This window comes from Pongo pygmaeus, chromosome 23, assembly GCF_028885625.2.
Source record: "Pongo pygmaeus isolate AG05252 chromosome 23, NHGRI_mPonPyg2-v2.0_pri, whole genome shotgun sequence".
Classification (NCBI taxonomy): Eukaryota; Metazoa; Chordata; class Mammalia; order Primates; family Hominidae; genus Pongo; species Pongo pygmaeus.
In genome coordinates this window covers 54947448-54969650 of record NC_085931.1, presented here as the reverse complement: position 1 = coordinate 54969650, position 22203 = coordinate 54947448, and the positions used below count along the sequence as shown (strand labels likewise).

The 22203-nt window shown below is 48.0% G+C and overlaps 1 protein-coding gene across 2 annotated transcripts in view; it reads right to left on the bottom strand.

The window, feature by feature from the left end:
- Positions 1–2707: 2707 nt before the first annotated feature.
- Positions 2708–22203, bottom strand: part of SAMM50 (SAMM50 sorting and assembly machinery component) — a 42599-nt gene continuing 23103 nt past the window's right edge. The window contains exons 10-15 of one of the 2 annotated variants that reach the window (XM_054470039.2): positions 21569–21655; positions 17802–17872; positions 15255–15322; positions 9998–10144; positions 8846–8987; positions 2708–2898 (exon numbers count right to left, since the gene is read on the bottom strand). In XM_054470039.2, the coding sequence (XP_054326014.1) occupies positions 2853–2898; positions 8846–8987; positions 9998–10144; positions 15255–15322; positions 17802–17872; positions 21569–21655 (561 nt within the window). In that variant the 3' untranslated portion in view covers positions 2708–2852. Of the gene's footprint in view, positions 2899–7692; positions 7811–8845; positions 8988–9997; positions 10145–15254; positions 15323–17801; positions 17873–21568; positions 21656–22203 lie in introns of those variants that run through there. The other variant, XM_054470038.2, reaches the window with a different exon arrangement.

Sequence of the window (22203 nt, the reverse complement as noted above, 5' to 3'; positions counted from 1 at the left end):
GTGTAGGGCCTTTGCAGGAGTCACCCAATGGGAAAATGTGGCCTGATAGCAGATCCTCACCAGGTGACTGTCCTTTGTCCTAGTAGCGATGGCATTTGGCAGAACAGTCTGCTCCCTCACTAGGTCATAAGACTTGTAGACAGCAGCCAGGTACACAAGAGCCTTGTGGCACAGTGTGGCAGGCACACCACTGATGAAACCATTTGTTAAAGGTCAGAGTGTGTGTACCGAGAGCACCACAGATTCATGATAACAGAGGAGTGATCCATCACAGCTGTTCTCCCAGAAGCATCGTGAAGATTAGGTTCACTAAAATCGATCTCCTTGTTACAAACGGAAGATGACCAAGCCAGCAGGCTTCCGGCACCGACCCGGCAGCATTCTCCAGCGGAAGCAGCCTGCTGGTTTCATGGCCCATCCCTCAACGAGTAAAGGAAGAGGTTAATTAAACAAATACCCAGCTCTCTTCCAGTCCAGAACATTGAGATATTTAGAGAAGAAGCGGAGTAACATTAAGATGCAAAGAATCACTGAGCCAAGGGAGGATTTCATGGGGGATTTTGTGAGGCTTTCCATCTTTCTTTGCTCTCTGAGCTCTCTAAAATAGCAGCTATGAAATTCCTTCCCACAATGAACGTGCCTTATTTTTGGTCTTTTGTGGAAAGCACTTGATGAAGTGCCTCTGGTTTCACGCTCTGGTCTGCCCACTTACCACCTTCTGAGGATGAACAGAACCCGCATTTTCACCCAGGACCTCCACTGTTTTCACTTCACCTGTGGAGGAGCAGCCCATGGAGTCCACCTGCAAATTAAACACGCTGCAGCCGCACGAGAGACAGCTGGCCCTGGTGAGCTTTAATTAAGGAGCTGGCTGCAGCGACCTGGGGTACCCCAGACTTGCTTGATTAAACAGGTACCTTTTCACAGGCGAACCTTTCGCTGGGTTCTCCACTGACGTAGTAGATGATTTCTCAAAGATCATAGTGCTGAGTCTGTATTATTCAGATTTCACTGGTCTGAGTTGATGGTCTGAACATGACAGTGTTGAAACATGGGTTTCTGGTTTTGTCAAAGCCATAAATGTGAAACTGTAAAGAACAAATCATTTAGGGGGAAAAAAGTACATTTTTCCCTGTTCCTATTACAAGGAAGGCAAAACTTTTTTTTTTTTTTTTTTTTTTTTTTGAGACAGAGTCTCACTCTATCGCCCAGGTTGGAGTGCAGTGGCGGGATCTCAGCTCACTGCAACCTCTGCCTCCTGGGTTCAAGTGATTCTCCTGCCTCAGCCTCCCGAGTAGCTGGGACTACAGGCACCTGCCACCACGCCCAGCTAATTTTTCTGTTTTTAGTAGAAGTGGGGTTTCACCACGTTGGCCAGGCTGGTCTTGAACTACTGGCCTCAAGTGATCCACCCACCTCAGCCTCCCAAACTGCTGTGATTACAGGCGCAAGCCACCATGCCCAGCCAAAACTGTTTCTTTTTATATATTCTCTGTAAAATCCCTGCAGCTTCTGCAGGCAATGAGGGCGAGACAGTCCTGGGGCGCCTGAGAGTGTGGCCCAGGGATAACATGGGTCTCCAGACTGAGGCCCAAATCTTCAGGTCATTTGGCAAAGACATAAACAACAAGTTACGGGGAGGACTGAAAGTGACGGGGACTCAGCCCCAGCTCAGAGAGAGAAAAAATCGGAGAGTAAAGCATGTGCGAAGGCCTGCGGGGCATCACCTGCAACACTAGACGTTTCCATATGGCACCACTTTTTCAATTCAAAGGAGGTTTAACGTTCTTCAAAAACTTTTTTTATGTGTGACCAATTTAAGACTATCCCCCAAATATTAGACAGATACTAGCTGTGTGAGACAGAATAATGTCCCGCACTCCCACCCAGCCGAAGATGCACACCTCCTAATCCCTGGATCATGTAAACGTGATGATAACATGACAAGGGGGAGCTAAGGCTGCAGACGGAATTAAGGACGCTCATCTGCTGACCTAGAAATAAGACCCCTGGATTCCCCGGGCGGGTCCAAGGTCACCACAAGGGTCCTTCAAAGACAGCAGAGAGGCAGAGGAGGTAAGACGGAGAGATGGGGGACACCATATGGCTGGCTTTAAAGATGGAGGTGACGTCGGCCAAGGAATGTGGTGCCTCTAAATGCTGGCAAAGGAGGGGGATTTCCCCTTAGCACCTCCAGGAGGACACAGCCCAGCAAGACACATTCTGGACTCTGATCTCCAGACTACAAGAGGATTAATGTGTGTTGTTTTAAGCCCCCAGGTTTGTGGTGACTTAGAGCACCCCAGAAAACGCACACTCATTCATGCTGCCATTCGTCTGTAGACACCAGGCTCCCTCTTTGCTTCAGTGTCCCTAATGTTACACGATTTGGATATTTCTCCCTTGCCACTCACACATTCAAATGGCTCGAGCACTGTGGCTCCAAGCGCACGCTGCTGTGGGCCTCCTCTGACACCAGCTGGTGCATCGAGGGGAGCGCACCCTCTCCGTAACAGCAGGGCTGAGATTCCTCTGGGGCCAAGCTCCCTCCTGCTGCCTGGCTCTGAATACATCATGTCTGGTACATGGGAACCAAACACAGAGACTCGCAGACACTGGGCGGGTGTGTGAGAACACGGGTGGTCCCGGGGAAAGGCCACACGGGCCACACTGTGGAGTGAAAGCAAACCACATCCATGCTGCCTCGGAGTGTGTCTTTAACATTTATTGACGGGGTTTCCCACAGGGTCTGCAGTCAAAGAATCACTGAGCCGTGTTTCCTCGAGAGACGGTGCGTGGCATGGGTGCCTTGCTGCTGCCCAGTCCCAGAGCTTCTCCTGTAGGGGTGTCAGCTACAGGAACCTTATCCCAGCTCCAAACTGGACGCCATCACATATCCTAAAAAAAGGGGAGAGATCAGATGCGGTGGCCGCTCCGCCAACCCTGCCATCTTCACAACTCAGTGAGCATGCGCCTCTCAGAAGGTGCCACCTCCGCTTCCTCCTCCTCCTGCTGCCTTCCTGCCTGGCTGCTGGCCTCACCCTCACCGGCCCCTGCTGCTTCCTCCTTTGCTGGTTAAGAACCTTCACCAGCTGGTTAAGCCCTCAGAGAATGGAAAAGGGAAAGAAGGAAAGAAGGAGAGACCCAAATCCTCCTGCACTGCTCCCTCCTCACCTCCTTCACGTTCACCTCTCCTGATGGAGAGGGCAGAGGGCTGATGAGAGGCGAAGCAGGGAGGGAAGGAGCAGGAAGGACAAGGTGGGTAGTGAGGATGGAGGAGAGGCAGGTGGACAGAACTTAAGGTCCGCCCGGCCCCCAGAAGGTCCTGGGGCTTAGGAAACCAGCAGTACCCACAGCCCTACAGGGGTTTAGCCTGACCACCTCTTAGACCTGCTCCTGACCCCAGGAAGGAAGGATGCCAAGGTCACATTGGTTGCCATATCTGTTATGAGCTGACCCTCTGCAGGTGTGACTCCACACAGTGGTAAGAACCTGGGGACAAACCACCAGGCCCATTTTCAGAGAGGAGCAAACAGGCTCCAGTCACATGGCTGAGAAGTGGCAGGACAGGACTCCAGACCCGGCTCAGGGGCACCCACAGGCCTTGTTCTTTCCGACACACTGCCATGCCTCAGCCTTGCTGAGGATGCACAGCTGGGGGGCAGCCTGTCACCCTGACAGCATGCCTGCAGCAGTTCTGTCCGCCTGGAGCCTGTGCATGGGGCAAGGCCAACGCTGCCCATTTGGGACAAGGTGGGCCTAACCTAGGGACCTCAACTTCTGGGGAAAATGATATTCAGAATCCTACACAGCTGCAGCCAGGGCCAGGGAACACAGCCTTTTTGCAAGCTGTGGACAATTTCTAGAAAAGACCAGCAAGAACAGCTCCTTTATTCACGACGCCCGTGCCCTCGCCCAAGCTGAGGATTTGGAGTACATGAACACTGGCAGCAAGTTTTCCTTTTCCAACTTGACTCTGAGCAAGAAGACACAATATCTGATCCACGAAGAGACTCAAGACAGATACTCACGAATGCTGCGCCGGCCTCCTGCAGGATGAAGGGTGCTTATTAACCAACCCCGGCAGTGCAGTCGTCTCACCAGAAGCCAGGCCTGCGGCTCCTTCGTGATTACAGTAAGCCACATCCATGGCCTTAAAACACCAGAATCCACATCAAACCCGGGCTGCATTTGTACCATTTAGTTGTGTTCAGATCTGTTTTTATATTGTACACTCTCTGCTCCTTCAAACTGGTCTATACCTACATTCACTACTTAGAAAAATGCCTGAACATAAGCTAGGAGCTAAAAAGGAAGTCAAGCTCTTGGCATATGTAATTCAGAAAACAAGCAAGCATTCCAATAAAGGCCTGTTCACTCTAAGTACAAACAAACAGATTAAACAACTTCACAAGCAAAGGTTTATGCTCAGAGACCCCATAAACATGCCACAGAACAAAATACCCACTGCAAACATTCAAAGCAGTGCTGCGAAGTTCCACCAGACCAGGGGCAAGCCAGCCTTGGCATCCTCCAGACAGCCCCAAACATCCACCTTCTGCTGTGCACCCCACGCTCTCTCCCTCCCTCACGACTGCTGTCTTGGTGCAGGGCTCCTGGTCATCTCCCACCTTCTTCTCACCCAGCACTGCCACTGCCAGCACGGGGTCTTAGAGTTTGATGTTCAAAGGCTTCTGACGAACTTGGACTCTGAGGCTGGAGGCCAGGAAGCACCCAGCATGGGGTCTTTAGGAAGGTCATGCCAATAGCACCCTCGGCGCCTTGCACCCCATCTCCCACCACATGCCAGGAGCCTCTCCACCTGGCTCTCACTTCCAACACCAGGTGCAGTTCTAGTCATGGGGACCTCAGCGGTGAACAAGGCAGATGAAGTCCTGAGCTCAAGGACCCTGGCATGTACCCAAGGGGAAAAAGGTCAGCGGGGCTGAAAGGCGAAGGCATGGAAGCTCAGGGCCTGGACCTCCCCACTCCCCCTTCTGTTCCCGTAGGATGCGGTTCTGCCCGGTGCCCGCCAACAGTGCACACCTGCACAGCTTTGCTCCTGCCTTTGCTAGCCAGGACCACTGTCCCTGCATGTCTTCTGCAAGTACCTGGCTGTCTGTCCTCCAGGAAGATTCAGCTCAGGGACCTGCTCCAGGGGGCCCTCTCAGCACCCTCCCCAACAACCGAGATGATCCACTTTCTTGTCTTCCTGCTGCTGTGAGCTGCTCTCCCGAGCGAGCCTGATTCAGCCCTGTGTCTCCAGAGACCGGACTCCTAACACGAACTGACAGAACGCTGTAGATCCCAGAGACAGTGGTGCCACAAATCACTTGCGACATAACAGTTAGCAAACATCTCAAAACTGTTTCCTTCTTTGTGAATGTCTGAAGTCCTATTTACAGTGTGCCCGCCTCAGTTATGGGGGAAACCTGTGGATAATTTCTACACACACGATACCCCATCCTGCCAGCTACCTAATTTTAGAAATGAAGATTAAATCTGGCAACCTCACTCCAACTTCACGAAATTCCAATATTGATGACCAACCTCAAACAAGGCCTCACACTGAGCGAAAATGTCTTCCACACTCGGGGTGCCAGGCTGACCCCGTTCGGAGCTCACTGTCCATAATAAACATCTGCTGAACAGCTGCCACCTGGCCTGGGGGCAGAGGCACTTCCTTATAGCCTGGTCTTTAAATGCCACGTGCTTAGTAAGCGGCTTCCTCCCAGAATAAACCATATTTCGAAATTAATCTCTGAAATGTATTTTTTAGATTTAACCTGAAGAGAGAGAAGTAAAGCTGAAAAGTAAATGTAACCACTTTATATGAAAATTATTTCAGAAAGGGTCAATTCAGCAGAGCTCCTAAAAGCCATGTTGACTTCTCAGGGCACACTGACACCCAGTGGCTACAAAGAGCACTGCAATGGTGGTGACGGCAGCGTGGGCTGCTCAGACCCTCCCTGCCCCAGACGTGCACAATGGTGGGTCCCAGAGCAGCAGGGACTGTGTCAGAGAGCAGTAGCTAAAGCTTCCCTCGCTCCAACGCCCCTCGAGCCCCGGGCCTGCAGTCAACCACTCAAAACCACCCACTTAAGCTAGGTGTTGGTGCAGCAGCGTCACAGCGCTTCTGGGGCTACCTGCAAGGATTCAAATGAGCACGTGGCTGTTAGGCCAGGGAGCCCAACACTCCCATCTGCAGAGGGAATAAGGGATTCGCAGAAAGAAACTTGCAAAACCAGCCTGGTCTGCTGAAGACGGTAACGGCGTGGAGTTATCTAATGCAGTCTCGCTCTGGAAAAAGGTGCCCATTTTTTCACTTTATTATCTCCAAAATCAGGATGCATCATCCCATCTATGGCTTGTCACAAACTGTCTGTTAGGTGGTAGCTGTGCAACAGCTCCCACAGGAACCTGTTCCCTTGTGTGAGGGGCTGGCCACACCGGGTGTATCAGCAGCAGAGCAGCCCAGGAAAAAGATAACCACTTCCCGACCCCAGACCAGGCGGTGCACCAAGGACTTTGCATGCAGTAACTCACTGAGTTCTCCAAACTGCAACAGTCACCATCATTATCGTCCATCCTCTGGGCATGAAAATGGACACCCAGAGAGGTTTTGTGACTTACCCCGGGCCACACAGTCACACAGAGTGGCCAAGCTGGGCCCCAAGCCCAGGTAGCTGGGCCTCCAGGCACACATGCACGCAGCCTGCGTGACTACCCCCTTTCCAGCTTGGGCTTTGTGTGGAGAACAGGAGAGGTGTGGAGGAGAATGGGAGCTGGCAGTTGTGGGAGCAGCCACTGCCATCTCTGAAGGCACTGGAAGGCCCTGTCATCACTAGGGAGCTGCAGCAGCCTGGCAGCCCCTGCCGTGTCCCCAGATGCGGAGCAGACGCTGAACAGCCTTCTGGCAAGAGTGTAAAGAGCAGATTCCGCTGAAGCAATAACCGTAAAGGACCTGAATGACAGACGCAGACTGCACCTGAGAGGCGATGCTCAGAAACACTTGAGAATGCGGCTCCCCTTTACAAAGCACCATCCCCTACATGCTGATGTGGAAGACGGACAGAGTAAAAATGATACAGCATTTCCTTCAACTAGCACAAACTACAACCTATTTGAAACCAGGTTAAGGCTCCAACAGCACCACCGTTTGGTGGCAACATAAAGGTAGACACAAAAATGAAGAGAAAAAACATAGGCTGGGGTGCTGTGAATGCATATACAAAACTAAGACACAGTATGAACACTGTTGTGCACTGAATATTCATGTCCCCACAAGATCCACATGCTGAAGTCCTAACCCTGACAGGATAGTGTTGATACCTGGAGGCAGGCCTTTGGGAGGTGCTGAGGTGCAGATGAGGTAATGAAGATGGGGCCCTCATGATGGAATTAGGAGCCGCATAAGAAGAGGCATCGGGGCACTAGCCTGCACTCTTCCTCCTCCAAGTGAGGACACAGTGGCAAAGCTGCCATCTGCGAGCCAAGAAGAGAACCCAACAGCAACCAAACCTGCCAGCACCCTGATCTTGGACTTTCCAACCTCCAGAACTGGCAGAATATGAACATCTGTTGTTTAAGTCACTCTTAAATACTCCATGGTATTTTGTGATGGCAGCCTGAGCCGACTGAGATACACTATAATGAAAACACATCTGAATCTCTTAAAATTTACACAGTGCAGCTGGGTGCGGTGGCTCATACCTGTAATCCCAGTACTTTGGGAGGCCAGTGCGAGCAGATGGCTTGAGCCCAGGAATTCGAGACCAGCCTGAGTGAGCAATGTGGTAAAACCCTGTCTCTACAAAAAAATACAAAAATTAGCCTGGCATGTAGTCCCAGCTACTTGGGAGGCTGAGGCAGGGGAATCACTTGAGCCCAGGAGGTCAAGGCTGCAGTGAGCCATGATCAGGCCATTGCACTCCAGCTGGGTGACAGAGAAAGACCCAGTCTCAAAAAAAAAATGCCTGGTGCAGTGACTCACGCCTGTAATGCCAGCACTTTGGGAGGCCGAGGCAGGCAGATCACAAGGTCAGGAGTTTGACACCACCCTGACCAACATGGTGAAACCCCGTCTCTACTAAAAATACAAAAAATTCGCCGGGTGTGGTGGCGCATGCCTGTAATCCCAACTATTCAGGAGGCTGAGGCAGGAGAATCGCTTGAACCTGGGAGGCAGAGGTTGCAGTGAGCCAAGATGGTGCCATTGCACTGCAGCCTGGGTGACAGAACGAGAGTCCATCTCAAAAAAAAAAAAAAAAATTTTACACAATGCATCTAAGAAATAGAATTTGTTTCTATAACTGTGTGACTAGCCCTATACCATATTCACCCATGTAACATTTAGGGAATCTTTCCTCAATAAAATAAGGGGTGGAGAAAAGCCAAGAAGGTGGGTTCCTCTGCTGTAGAGAGGGGTTCTCAAGATCGCATCCTCTGTGGTCAGGAACAAAACTTCACTCACCCCAACTTTCCTAGAGACCCTGGCCTGCAAAGTCAACTGCTCAAAACACTGCCTTCTGTTTTCAGCACGCAGGAACCGAATCACCTGTCAATTCCTCCAGCCAGACCCTCGCAGGGGCTCCCACTACCCCGGGAACAACAAGTACAAAGCGCCTGAGGGAGGGGGTGGCAACGCTTCACACTTGTTCCTCCCAACCAGATGAAGAAAAACCCAAAGGAGGAAAATACGTGTGTTTTCATTATTTTGCTAACTATTTAATTTCTCTTAAAATCTTCAAGCTTAAAAGCCACTGATGAAATTAACCACGTCCAAAACAAAATAGAATTACTGGAGAGTGGGATGTGATTGTGAAAAATAATTCCCAACACGTACCTGTCGCCTGTCTGTACTCCCATGGGGATGCAGTAATTAAGTTCCAACCGAGCAATGTTGCCAAGCCTGAGGACAATCCCGGCCCCGTACGACCAGCGGATGCACTCAGCCAGCTTACGAATATGAGCTTTGGGGCCCTCCCCTGAAAAGAGAAAGACGTGTGAGCAACAGTGCGTGCCCGTCCTTCCAAGCTCTCCCAGCTCTCCCAGACAAGCCCTGGCTCCCCCTTGCTGGGCCCTGCAGTTGTTTTTAAAGCCAGGCCTAGAGATTAACAAGGATGCATGAAGTGAGATTAGAACCTAAGTCAAGAGAGGACTTGGAACCATACTTACTCACATCCAGAATAAGCCACGCCTTCTCAATTCTTTGGGCCTAGCATATTCTGTTCCCACTGCTTAGAATGACTTTTCCCCATCCCCTGACCACCTGGGAAGTCCCACTCTGAGTCTCAGCTTGGAGACTTCCATGCCTTCTAGGAAGCTTTCTAGGCACCCCTAGCACCCAGGCATCTGCTGGGAGTCTCTTCTGGACCTGAGCTCCCTAAGGAAGGCACTCAATCCTACTCAGCTCTGTGGCCATCATGACTTGTTTATTAAATAGACAAACAGATTTTTCTTCGTAAGGGCATTAGATGATTATTTTTCTTGTATGCTTCATTCGCTCAACCAACCCCTTAATGCTGGGCATTATGTTAGGTGTTGTAAGAATTTTTTTCAAGTAAGGCACAGTCTCTAACTTTAATGACTATGTAATCTAAAAAGACAGACATGGCCTGGCGCGGTGGCTCACGCCTGTAATCCCAGCACTCTGGGAATCCAAGGAGTGTGGATCACGAGGTCAAGAGATCGAGACCATCGTGGCCAACATGATGAGACCTCGTCTCTACTAAAAATACAAAAAATTAGCCAGGCATGTTGGCACACGCCTGTAGTCCCAGCTACTCGGGAGGCTGAGGCAGGAGAATCACTTGAACCCAGAAGGTGGAGGTTGCAGTGAGCCGAGATTGCGCCACTGCACTCCAGCCTGGCGATAGAGTGAGACTCCGTCTCAAAAAAAAAAAAAAAAAAAAAGACAGACACGTCTTTGTGTACTGTGCTTTTAAACATGAAAACAACTGTACTACAATGGTTTCTTGAATAGCGCAAGTTTTACCATAGTTGAGGTTGCAGAGGTTTCCTGCGTTGAGAAAGAAGTGTGTTCGGAAAAGTTCTCCAAAGCCACCCTGGCCTGGCCGGAAAGGTAACGGGGTGTAGAGGTGCAGGCCGCCGGCCCAGTACGCTTCTCCACCTAGGTAGTCTCCTAAGCAAGGGAGGGGTGCAGAACAAAAACAAGGTCCAACAAGATTAACGTCACGTTAACTTTCCACAACTTACAGAAGCAAGATTTCTGTCCTGTACACAACGCCACACAGTGCTGGAGTTTGCAAGCAGCTGTTCTTCTCATTCCTGATACTGATGGCCTCATTTTAAATAATCTTTCTTTTTCTCCTGGTTTGTTTCACACCTTGATTTAACTGAGGAGGCAAACAAAGCCAATGTTGTTGAGGAAGGAATGCGCTCTGTCATTCATCGTATCTGTGAAATGCTTTGAAGAAATGAGTCTCATGACAATGACTTTATCCACAAATGTAGATGACCAAATCACTTCCACCTGCAAATGAAATGCATTATTTTGCCAAATTTTCGAGAGCGCAATAGAGACAAAATGCAGAAAGCGTCTCTGCAGTGTGTGGAGACAGCTGCACACGATTAATCAAAAGGCAGAGGCTGCCTGCCACCCACTGCACAGCGAGACCAGGTTCCAGCTCAGTGTCTTCAGAGAAGAGACGATTCTCAATGGTTCATGACCGCTTGGATTTAGGTTACTTTTGCCAAAGTGTAAGCCTATCCACTGAGAGCATGTATTTGCATATTTCTAAAAACGTTCCTGTCCCTTCCATTTTAAACTATAAAGCAACAGAAAACATACAACCCAAAGGTTTATACTTTTTTGCAAAATACCATTTATAAAGTGTCTTACTCTCCTCTAATACAAAATGACAGAGCATGAAATGGGAAAATACTGATGTCTTCAAGACTAACTTCAAGGAATGAACTGCTGATTCATTTAAAGACTTCAGTTCCTCACAATCCAGAGGAAGAAGGAAAAAAAAGACGCCAACATCTCCTTAATCCCTTTCAACACGAGAGCTCTGATGGGAACAGAGAATGAACAAATTGCAGGAGAACAACCTTGTTTTTTGTTTCCCAGAAACCACTCCTCCTCTCTCTTCTTAAATAACTGATTTTATTCTGAACATAAAAATTAAATATACTCATTGTAGAACATCTGATCAACATAAAGAGAAAAAAATGAAAATATTTTAATTTCTACCATTCAGAAATAAACAGCTAACATCCCGATGTCCTTTCTTCTAGTGGATTATAATGTAAATGTAAAACCAAATAAGCAAGCCAATAAAATGTGGTGCTTGCTCGCTCTGTCTCTCTCTCTCTATATATATATACACACAGTTTCCAGTCGTACTTTTTTTCAGTTTTAATATATTGTAAACACTTTCTCCTAACGCTTTAGCTTCCTTGAAAATAGGATTTTTATGCCTGAAAAACAACGTAGGTGGACCAATATTTAATGATCTATTTCTCTTCTATTGTCATACTGGTTTCTAACTCCTTTATGACGGACTTTAACCTATGATGAGTTTCCTGGCACAAGCATGTATTTTTTTAAGCTTTTATTGTGTATACATATAGGAAAGTATACACATCCTAAGTGTACAGCTCAATGAATTTCTATATCTGAAACACATCTGCCCAGAGAGCACCAGGACCAAGAAACCAAGCACACCCCACACGAGGCCTTGCCTTCCCTTCTAACCACCACCTGCTGCCCATACCACATGCAGCCACTGCCCCATCCGCTCACAGCACAGGCCACCTCACCTGCCTCCAAGCTTTATAAATGGGATCTTAAAGGAGGCATTCCTCTGGGTCTAGCTTTTCCCCCCCGACATGTTCCTGAGATTTACTCATGCCATCATTCAGCCAGTGCCTGTAACTTGTTCTTCCTCATTATGGTAGAAGATACCACTAATTATCTGACCATTTCCTACTGTTGATGGGCATTTCGGTTTCCAGTTTCCAGCTTGGGGCTATCATTAATAGTATTACTAACAATTCTTGAATATACACATTTTAAGGCTCTTGATACATCAAACCACTTTCACAAAAAAATTATAGCAATTTACATCCTTGCCCACAGAGTCTGGCCAACCGCACAGAGGTGGTGAGTGGAACACCAGCGTGCCTTACTTCTCAGGTAGGTAAAGGCTCAGCTCTCATAGACTCGGCATATCACACTTGCTTATAATAAATGGATGAAATAAAACCATCAAAAACTTAGGTTCCTTTTCTTAAAAATTACACTCTAATGAAGCACTCTAAATACAAGTGAAAAGAAATAATATATACTTTCGACAAAACTTTAGGCAGAGTGTAGTTGTTGCTTATAATGACATAAAAATGGAAGCAACAAAGGTGCTGAAGATTTTAAGAAATCCTGGGCGCAGTGGCTCACGCCTGTAATACGAACACTTTGGGAGGCCGAGGCGGGCAGATCACCTGAAGTCAGGAGTTCAAGACCAGCCTGGCCAACACGGTGAAACTCTGTCTCTATTAAAAAATACAAAAATTAGCTGGGCCTGATGGCGGGCACCTGTAATCCCAGCTACTCAGGAGGTTGAGGCAGGGGGAATCACTTGAACCTGGGAGGCAGAGGTTGCAGTCAGCTGAGATCACGCCACTGCACTCCAGCCTGGGAAACAGAGCGAGACTCCGTCTCAAAAAAAAAAAAAAAAAATTTAAGAAAATCAGGGGAGAATGTTTAATAATGGAATAATATGCATCCACTTAAATGATGTTTTAAAGTTCCATAGCATGTGGAGATACCTCTGACGGATGTTGAATGTCAGAGACGGTTTCAGGAGTATAAATGAGACAACCTTCCCAGAAAGTATGATAAAGCCCTAAAAGATCTGGCAATTTCACATCTAGAATTTCATATTCAAGTAAAACTTGGCCAGGCGTGCTGGCTCACGCCTGTAATCCCAGCACTTTGGGAGGACAAGGCGGGCAAATCATGAGGTCAGGAGTTTGAGACCAGCCTGGCCAACATGGAGAAACCCCGTCTCTAATAAAAATACAAAAATTAGCCGGGCACGGTGGTGGGCACCTGTAACCACAGCTACTCAGGAGGCTGAGGCAGGAGAATCGCTTGAACCTGGGAGGTGGAGGTTGCAGTGAGCTGAGATTGCACCACTGCACTCCAGTCTGGGCAACAGAGCAAGACTCCATCTCAAAAAAAAAGAAAGAAAGAAAAAATAAATAAATAAATAAAACTTACAGATGAGTACCAAGATTCAGTTAGAAGGTGAATACACTGTTTTATAATCATAAAAGAAAAAAAAAAACACAAACTCAATGTCCAAAGCTTGGGATTTGGTCTTTAAAAAGATAATAGTGCGTCATAAGACAAAACACGCAGCTATTAAGATGATAAACTTTCTCTCTCTCTTTCCTCACTGGGGAAGTGCAAAAGGACGCAGCCACTCTGGAAGCTCGCCTGGCAGCTCCTTACGAAGGGGAGGCGTGCTCTTAACGCGTGACCAAACAACTGCGCTCCCCGGCACTGACCCAGCTGATGTGACAACTTATGTCCCAGAAGCTGTCCACAACAACCTGCACATGAATGTTGATAGAAGCTTTACTCATCACTGCCAAACACTAGAAGAAACCAAGCTGTCCTTCGGCAGCTGAATGGACAAACAAACTGTGGTACTTCCAGACAAAGGAATATTATTCGGCAATAAGAAGAAACAAGCTATCGGGTCCCAGAAAGACACGGAGGGATCTTAAGTGCAAATTACTACGGAAAAGAAGACAACTTGAAAAGGCTACAAACTGTATGATCCCAACTCCCAAACTGTCTGGAAAAGGCAAAACTCCATGGATAGTTCAAAGACCTGTCATTTCCAGTGGTCTGCTGGGAGGGATGAAGGGAGCCCAGGATTTTTAGCGCAGTGAAGCCACTTTGTGTGATCCTGGAATGGTGAACGCAGGACATCATGCATTTGTGAAAGCCCACAGAAGATACAACACTAGGAGTGAACCCTCATGTAAACTATGGCCTTGAGTTAATAAGGTTATCATATTGCTTCACCAATCCTAACCAATGAAGCATCCTAACACAAAGTGCTAATAATAAAGGAAGCTATGGGGGTTATACGGGAACACTGTACTTTTTGCCCAACTTTTCTGTAAACCTAAAACTGCTCTAATAAATTAAGCCTATTAACTAAAATATAATTATACAATGTCAATATGAAATATGTAGCTGTTAAAAATGGCATTTACTCTCATAAAAATATACTGTTACATTTTTATGAGAGGTGATGAGAGAAATGGGTTTAAAAATAATACATAGGGGCCAGGCGCAGTGGCTCATGTCTGTAATCCCAGCACTTTAGGAGGCCAAGGCGGGTGGATCACGAGGTCAGGAGTTCAAGACCAGTCTGGCCAACATAATGAAACCCCGTCTCTACTAAAAATACATAAAAAGTTAGCCAGGCGTGGCGGTGTGTGCCTGTAACCCCAGCTACTCAGGGGGCTGAGGCAGGAGAATCGTGTGAACCCGGGAGGCGGAGTTTGCAGTGAGCCGAGATCGTGCCACTGCACTCCAGCCTGGGCGACAGAGCGAGACTCTGTCTCAAAATAATAATGATAATATTAATAATAATACGTAGGGGTCGGGCACGGTGGCTCACGCCTGTAATCCCAGCACTTTGGGAGGCTGAGGCAGGTGGATCACGAGGTCAGGAGTTTGAGACCAGCCTGGCCAACATGGTAAAGCCCCATCTCTACTAAAAATACAAAAATTAGCTGGATGTGGTAGCGGGGGCCTGTAATCCCAGCTACTTGGGAGGCTGAGGCAGGAGAATCATTTGAACCCAGGAGGCGGAGGTTGCAGTGAGCCGAGATCGCACCATTGCACTCCAGCCTGGGCAACAGGGCAAGACTCCGTCTCAAAAAAAAAAAAATATGTAAACAAGGGAAGAGTAGGAAGCACATGTCAAACCTGCAGGGAACAGACAACAACATGTTTACACGTGTTCTCTCTGGGTAGGACTGCGGGTCATTTTCACAGAGTTTTTGCTCAGATATATTTTTCATTTTCCTACAATTCTCTCAATAAATGTTCTACACCTGCTACATGATAAGTTCTGTGTCAGGTGCTAATTCCACCACTGTGAAAGAGGAATGTCTATTATCGCTGTAAGCTAATAACAGGTACATGATTTCCAAAGTGAGACGCGAGCCTTCTAGCCTTGGCGCCATGACGGGAAAGGACAGACCTTCGCTCTGTGGCCCGATGCTGTGCATGCTGAATCCGCGAACGCTTGTGGGTCCTCCGAGGTAAAACCTAGGACAAAACGGCACAGGTCAGAAGGAAGTCAGGAGGTGAGAAACGACATGACACACGGAACGCGTAGGAAGCACATGTCAGACTCACATTCGATACTAGATTATCGACAGCATTTTCACAAGGCCAAACTTTTGAGAAAGACCAAGAGGGTGACACTACAGGGGAATTTCATAAAAATCTCAACACCTAAGGAGATGCTGCAAACTTTGGAGATGCAGGTGAGACACAAGATGCAAAGAAAGACACTAGGAGAGAGGGGCAGGGCAAACTGTCTTTCACAAAGGAACCATCTGCTGTCTGTGAGAATTCATGACGCAGTTCCTTTTCATGGCGGGCCTCCTACTGGCTCACAGTGCGATATTAAGCGAACAAGAGCAGGATACAAATTATTTAATAGTATAATCCCAATATTACAAAAAGGGGGGCTATAATACTAGAAACAGACCAAAAAAGAATTCTTGTTAGGTTTATAATTTTTAAATATGAGCTCCTCTTGTTCCCTAATGAACTGGATTGTCACAGTCTCACCAACCATATCTGAATAATATGAAAAGCATGAATTAAAAATTAATTACATAAAAACCCATCCACTTTCTGAAAAATTGAACAGCATATTAGAACCCGATTTTAGATTATGATAATTACTAAAAAACGAATTTAAATGACAAGAGAAATTCTGTGTAATCTTTCCAGCCAAGAGGCAGCCAAGGACACAACCCCAGCAGGTGCCCTCAGAGCCCTCTGACCCTTGAGGCCGTGGGAGGCTAAGAACACCCTGTAGGTCTGCAACAGCACAAAGGGAACAGGGCGCGGCTTTTTCTGGTTTTCCTACCACATAAAAGCCTTTATGAATTTTTTCATTTTAATTTGAGTTTTAAAACCTATCAATGTGTTTTTACTACTTGGGATTTCTAAGCAAGGCTTTTCTGAATACCCTATTAACATGAATTGCAAAAACAAACAGCAAGCTTCATTTTTAAAGAAATGATCAATCAGGCCAGGCGCGGTGGCTCGCGCCTGTAATCCCAGCATTTTGGGAGGCTGAGGCAGGCAGATCACCTGAGGTCAGGAGTTAGAGACCAGCCTAGCCAACATGGTAAAACCTCGCCTCTACTAAAAATACAAAAATTAGCTAGGCGTGGCGCCGGGTGCCTGTAGTCCCAGCTACTTGGGAAGCTGGGGCAGGAGAATAGCTTGAACCCAGGAGGTAGAGGTTGTAGTAAGTCGAGATCGTGCCACTCCACTCCAGCCTGGGTGACAGAGCAAGACTCTCTCAAAAAACATACATAAATAAAATAAAAAATAAATGATAAATCACACATTTGAATTCAAATGATCCAGGATGCATATAACATAACGAGTGAAATGGTTCTGCCTGCTGCATCCCAGGCTCTGGGGTGCCCACCGTCACTGTTTTGGTGGCTGGCTTCCCAGGCCCTCGGTGCTACACCTGCATGCACGCTGGAAATGCACGCTGGAAAGGGATCCACTAAACATATTCATGTGCAAAATTTTAACTTATGAACACATATCTCCTTATTTTTAATAACTACATAGATCTGGAATGGTTGTGCTAGAATCTCACCATTTCCCTACTGGGGAACTTATATAAGGCAGTTTCAAATTCTTTGCTATTTATCAGCAATGCTACAATGGACATCCTTCTACACATAAATCTTTACACACTTAGAAAAGTACTTTTGTAAATTAGATTCATGGAGTTTTGTGAAAATGTTAGGATCCAGATTTTATAAATCTAAAATTGTTCTACTTCCAAACCACCATCCAAAAAGGCTGTACCAGTACATTTTAACTAATGCAGGGTTGAAAAAAAAGTTTTTTGCCCCAGAGGACAGTGATTAGTATTTCGAAGCAACAAGTACAAGTTCATACCCTGCTGGTAGGGGTATAAATTGCTGTAAGCTTCCTAAAAGCAGCACCCAGCAATACTATGAGTTTTACTTTGAGAGAGTAATTCCACAGAAAATAAAATAAACAACAAATTATCTTAAAAGTTATTATTCACAGTGTTATTTATAAAAATCACAAATTAGAAACATAAAATATCAAAAAATACACGGTAGGCTAAAAAGTTATGGTATATGCAAATAATGAACATATGCCACTACAATGCTGCTTATAAAGAATTTCTCATGACTTGGTGAGTGATTTCTCTAATTTCTTTAAGTGTTTCTCCATTTTTGCATTTCTGCAATGAGTATGAACTGCATTCCTTCATAATCAAAAGGGAACAATACATTTTTAATATAATAAAGTAACTTTCCCAACAAAAGCAAAAAATACTAAGTGTGAAGTATACCCAATATTTTGAAATTAGCTTAAACATAAATACTAAAGGAAAATTTGAAATACTATGCTCTCCTAAATAAACTTCTCTAAAATATCTTATAAAAAACAACTGAAAAGATACAAAGGACAATATGTGCAAATTATCCATTCATTGATTAGTACTTACCTATCAGCAATGCTTGACGGCTTATCACCAATGGGCACCAACATTCCGCCCCAGAGAGATGCTGAAAAAACCTGTTCAAATAGAAACAAATGGTTGTTTTCTCCCAGCATTCCTTTCACTCCAGGGAACATCAGCAACTAGCAAACTGGCCACACATTGAACGCCCGTGGCGTGCAGAGCTCCGTGCTGGGGTGCAAAGGCCGCAGGAGGATGCCTGGCTTGTTCTGTTGCAGAGCTACCCTTCGAAGGGCCATGTGGATTCTATTAAAACACGCAATTCCAAAGTCCAAATCAAGACACACCGAAGGCGAGCAGGGCCCGGCTTCCATTCGCACACCGGGCAGGCCCCTGCTCTGCGACAGGAAGTGACGCCCAGCAGCACGAGCCAAGGCCTCAGGGAGGAGGGAGCCAGGCCCCCTGCACCTGCTCAGGCCTCTTTGCCGCGGCCTCAAAATGTGGAAGGATTCAGGGCACACGGCATTTTAGGCTGAAAGAAGGTACCGGCTGCAAGGCTCCCCCAGTGCAGAGACGCACTCCCATCTCCACTCTCAAGGACAGAACCCTGTCTCTCACAGGGCAGGAGGCAGTAGCCAGTCTTGGCTCAGTGAGCCCATCTTCACGCCACAAAACCTTCTCAACAATGTCCTCAACCAGGTGGAGGCTCTCCTGCTCCCCTGCACCCCATGTTTTCGGGTGGCTGGCCAAGCCTCACACACTCTCTGCCTTGCAAATGCCTATGTCCCTCCAAGCTGCTCAGAAATGGCTTTCTCAGAAGCTTCTGTAGGAAGGACAAGCTTCTGGCCCCACAGCAGCTGGCATTTTCTTCTCAGCCAGGTGTCCGGACTCTGCTCAGAAGGCTCCAGGGCTTCACTCTCATGTAGAGTGGAAGCAAGAGCCCACATCCGGCCTCCAGGGCCCTCCTGCCACTACTGCTCTTGGAATCTGTGCTCCCGCCCGAGGTGTCCCGCTGTTCCACACTTGCTCCCTCACCGGTGCTCTGGGCTGTGCTCAGAGGTTGCCTTACTAGCCACCCTCCCTGACCATCCTAACTAGACAGCATCCCCTTCTGGTCACTTTCTACCCCTTAATTCTGCTTTATTTTTCTTCACAACACTTGTCACCACCTCCTCAATTATATATAAAGATATTAGCTTATAGGTTTCCCTTCTCAAGAATGGAAGTTCCTTGAGAGCAGGAATTGGGTTTTGTTCACTGATATATTCTTAGTGCCTGCACAGTGCCTGACAGCCAGCATACATGTGTTGGACGGGTGGATGGATGAGTGGTGGGTGGGTGGGTGAATGGATGGATGGATGAATGGATGGATGGGTGGATGGGTGGATGGGTGGATGGGTGGATGGATGGATAGGTGGGTGGGTGGGTGGGTGGGTGGATGGATGGATGGATGGATGGATGGATGGATGGATGGATGGATGGATGGATGGATGGCTGGGTGGGTGGATGGGTGGATGGATGGATGGATGGATGGATAGGTGTGTGCGTGGGTGGGTGGATGGATGGATGAGTGGATGGATGGATGGATGGATGGATGGATGGATGGATGGGTGTGTGGGTGGGTAGGTGGGTGGGTGGGTGGATGGATGGATGGATGGATGGATGGATGGGTGTGTGGGTGGGTGGGTGGGTGGATGGGTGGATGGATGGATGGGTAAATGGGTGGGTGGATGGATGGGCACTACCACAGGATAAGCACAGGAGCTAGGGCACAGTGGAGGAGCCCCCACTTCCATCTAGGAGGTTGAAGAAGGCTTGCAGGAGACACACCTATACCAAAATCTTAAAGGCAGGGAGTGGGAGGCCAAGGAAACAACTGAAAAAAAGGGAGTTACAGCCAGCGGCAGACAGAGTAAATCCAAGTGCCTGGGAGTCAGGGCGAGCCAATGCCTTCTAGGAAACAAAAAGTATTTCCACAGAGCCGAAGCATGAGACGGGCACAGTGATAAAGGATCAAGGGCTACAGGCACCCTAACAGCACAAGCAGTTTGTGTAGGAAAGCGATACAGTAAGGCTTGTGTTTCGGAAACACTAACACATCCGCAGTGTGGAGAAGGGGAAGGGGAAGGCAGGGAGTGGGAGAGGAGCAGAAATGACTCAAAAAGACTAACATGTCCATAGTGTGGAGAGGGGGAAGGGGAAGGCAGGGAGTGGGAGAGGAGCAGAGACGACTCAGAACGTGACGTCAGTTCAGTGCGGATGGGCAGTGCTGAGGGGAGGAGAGGCAGGACCCAGTGGGTGGCAGGTGGCTGAGGGGAGGACTGAGAGCAGCCAGGGAGTTAAGTTCAAGGGCAGCCGGGTGCACTGTGCAGGTCAGTGGATGGGGAGCCCAGGCGTGGGTACAGATTTGGGGGGAAAGCGATGAGCTCTGTTGATGTGAGGTGTCTGTAAGGCAGGGGCTGAGACAGCCAGGAGCACTGGAGTCTGGGCCCAGGAAGGAGGCAGGAGAACCAGAGTTGCTGCGCACAGGCGGCAGCTGCAGCCACAGGGCTGTAGGAGACTGTCCCGGAGAGGAGCAGTGTGGGGAGCTGGTTACAGGGATCTAGGGGCAAGCCATGCGTATGAGGCAGAAAGGGCCCTGAGAAGAGAAAACTGGGGAGTGGAAGAGCACAGCAATGATGAATCAAGAAAACAAGAGAGATAAAGTGAGAACAGGCGAGCAGGCGACAACATCCAGTGCCGCAGAAGGGATCAGGATGGGCTCACCGCGCCGGACAACAAGGAGGCCTGTGGTGGCAGGGGCAGAGGAAGGCAGGAACCAAGTTCAAAGTGCAGAGTTAAGGGCTGAATCAGGGCAGTAACAAATTATTTTAAAATGAGCTCTCTAGAAACAGTCGCATGCACCATTTCATTAAAACTCAATCCTTGCCCCCAAGTTTTAAGGTAGATAAGGACCCAGGCAGCAATGGCAGGGCAGAGCTGCCCCCAGCCACTGGGTGCTGGGAAGACGTGAGAAATATGCCAGGTGTCCTCCCAGCCTGGGGCTCCTCTGGCAAGACCAGAATCCAGTCACTTACTCCTCACTCCTGAGTGAATCAGGAGAAACTGACCCAACAGGACTAAAGATTAAAAAAAAAAAAAAAAAATTTCTGAAAGCACCCAGAGCCCTGTAGATCCAGCAAAGTGAAGACTCAGAAGGTCCACGGAACAGCATTTCAAGGGCAGGAGACACCCCTCTGTCCTCCAGCCACCTCTCCTCCAAGGCCCTGAGATGATAAACGGGGAGGGGCTCTCTCATGGTCCTATGTGTAACGATTAGCAGAGGTTACTTTTTTTTTTGAGAAGGAGTCTCTCTGTCGCCCAGGCTGGAGTGCAGTGGCGCAATCTCGGCTCACTGCAAGCTCCGCCTCTGGAGTTCATGCCATTCTCCTGCCTCAGCCTCCCGAGTAGCTGGGACTTCAGGTGCCCGCCACCGCACCTGGCTAATTTTTTCAATAGAGACGGTTTCACTGTGTTAGCCAGGATGGTCTCGATCTCCTGACCTTGTGATCCACCCACCTCAGCCTCCCAAAGTGCTGGGATTACAGGCGTGAGCCACCGCGCCCAGCCATCAGAGGTTACTTTTAAAAGAAAATAATTATGGCTTCTCCCCAGACTACCTGCAAATCTGGCTAAACTGGAAACATCAAAGGTTAAGCATTACCGCCCAGGCTTCCACTCTGTGCTTTAGATATTCAGGAGCTAAGATTCTGTGGTAAGATCCCCAAAGTAGGGGCTGACAGTACAGGTGCCAGCATCCGTTAGATACTCACTGAATCAAATATGAGTTGCTTGTTCAACTGAAGTTCAAAATCTTCTTTGATGAAGCTCACATCCCCGCCAGTGTAGCCTGCCAGTTCCTGCAGGGAAGGAGCACTCAGGTCAAAGGGAGCAAACAGACTTATTACAGGGGCTACAGAATCAGTTTTTGCATCAGGATTTAATTTTGCCGTTTTGTATTTTTTTTAAAGGCAACAGAAAATTCTATCTCCTAGAAGCCACATCCTAATTGTTGCAGACAGCAACAGTGGACGGACTGGGATGGAGGATCAGCAGATCCAAGTGGTGCGGAGGCTGCCCTCTGGCTGTGTGCAGGGAGCACTGGCAACCTGAGTGTCTGAACACAGAGCTCAGCACGGGCAGCTTGGCTCATTGGCTTCATCGGCATTTGGGGAAAAACTCAGCTGACCTTTCACAATGTGGGCTATTTTGTATAAAAACCTGATTTCTAATTGCTCCTCTGAAACTGAAGGTCAGGCATCCCAGGACTTTTGCCCTGCTCGACAACACCTAACTACGACTGGCCAGAGTGAGGGTAGTTGCTCGGGGAAGCCTGAAGGTTCAGTGCAGCCCCCGCTGCCCTCACTCTCAAGCCACCAAGGTGGGCTCCTCACTGTGCCTGCACCTT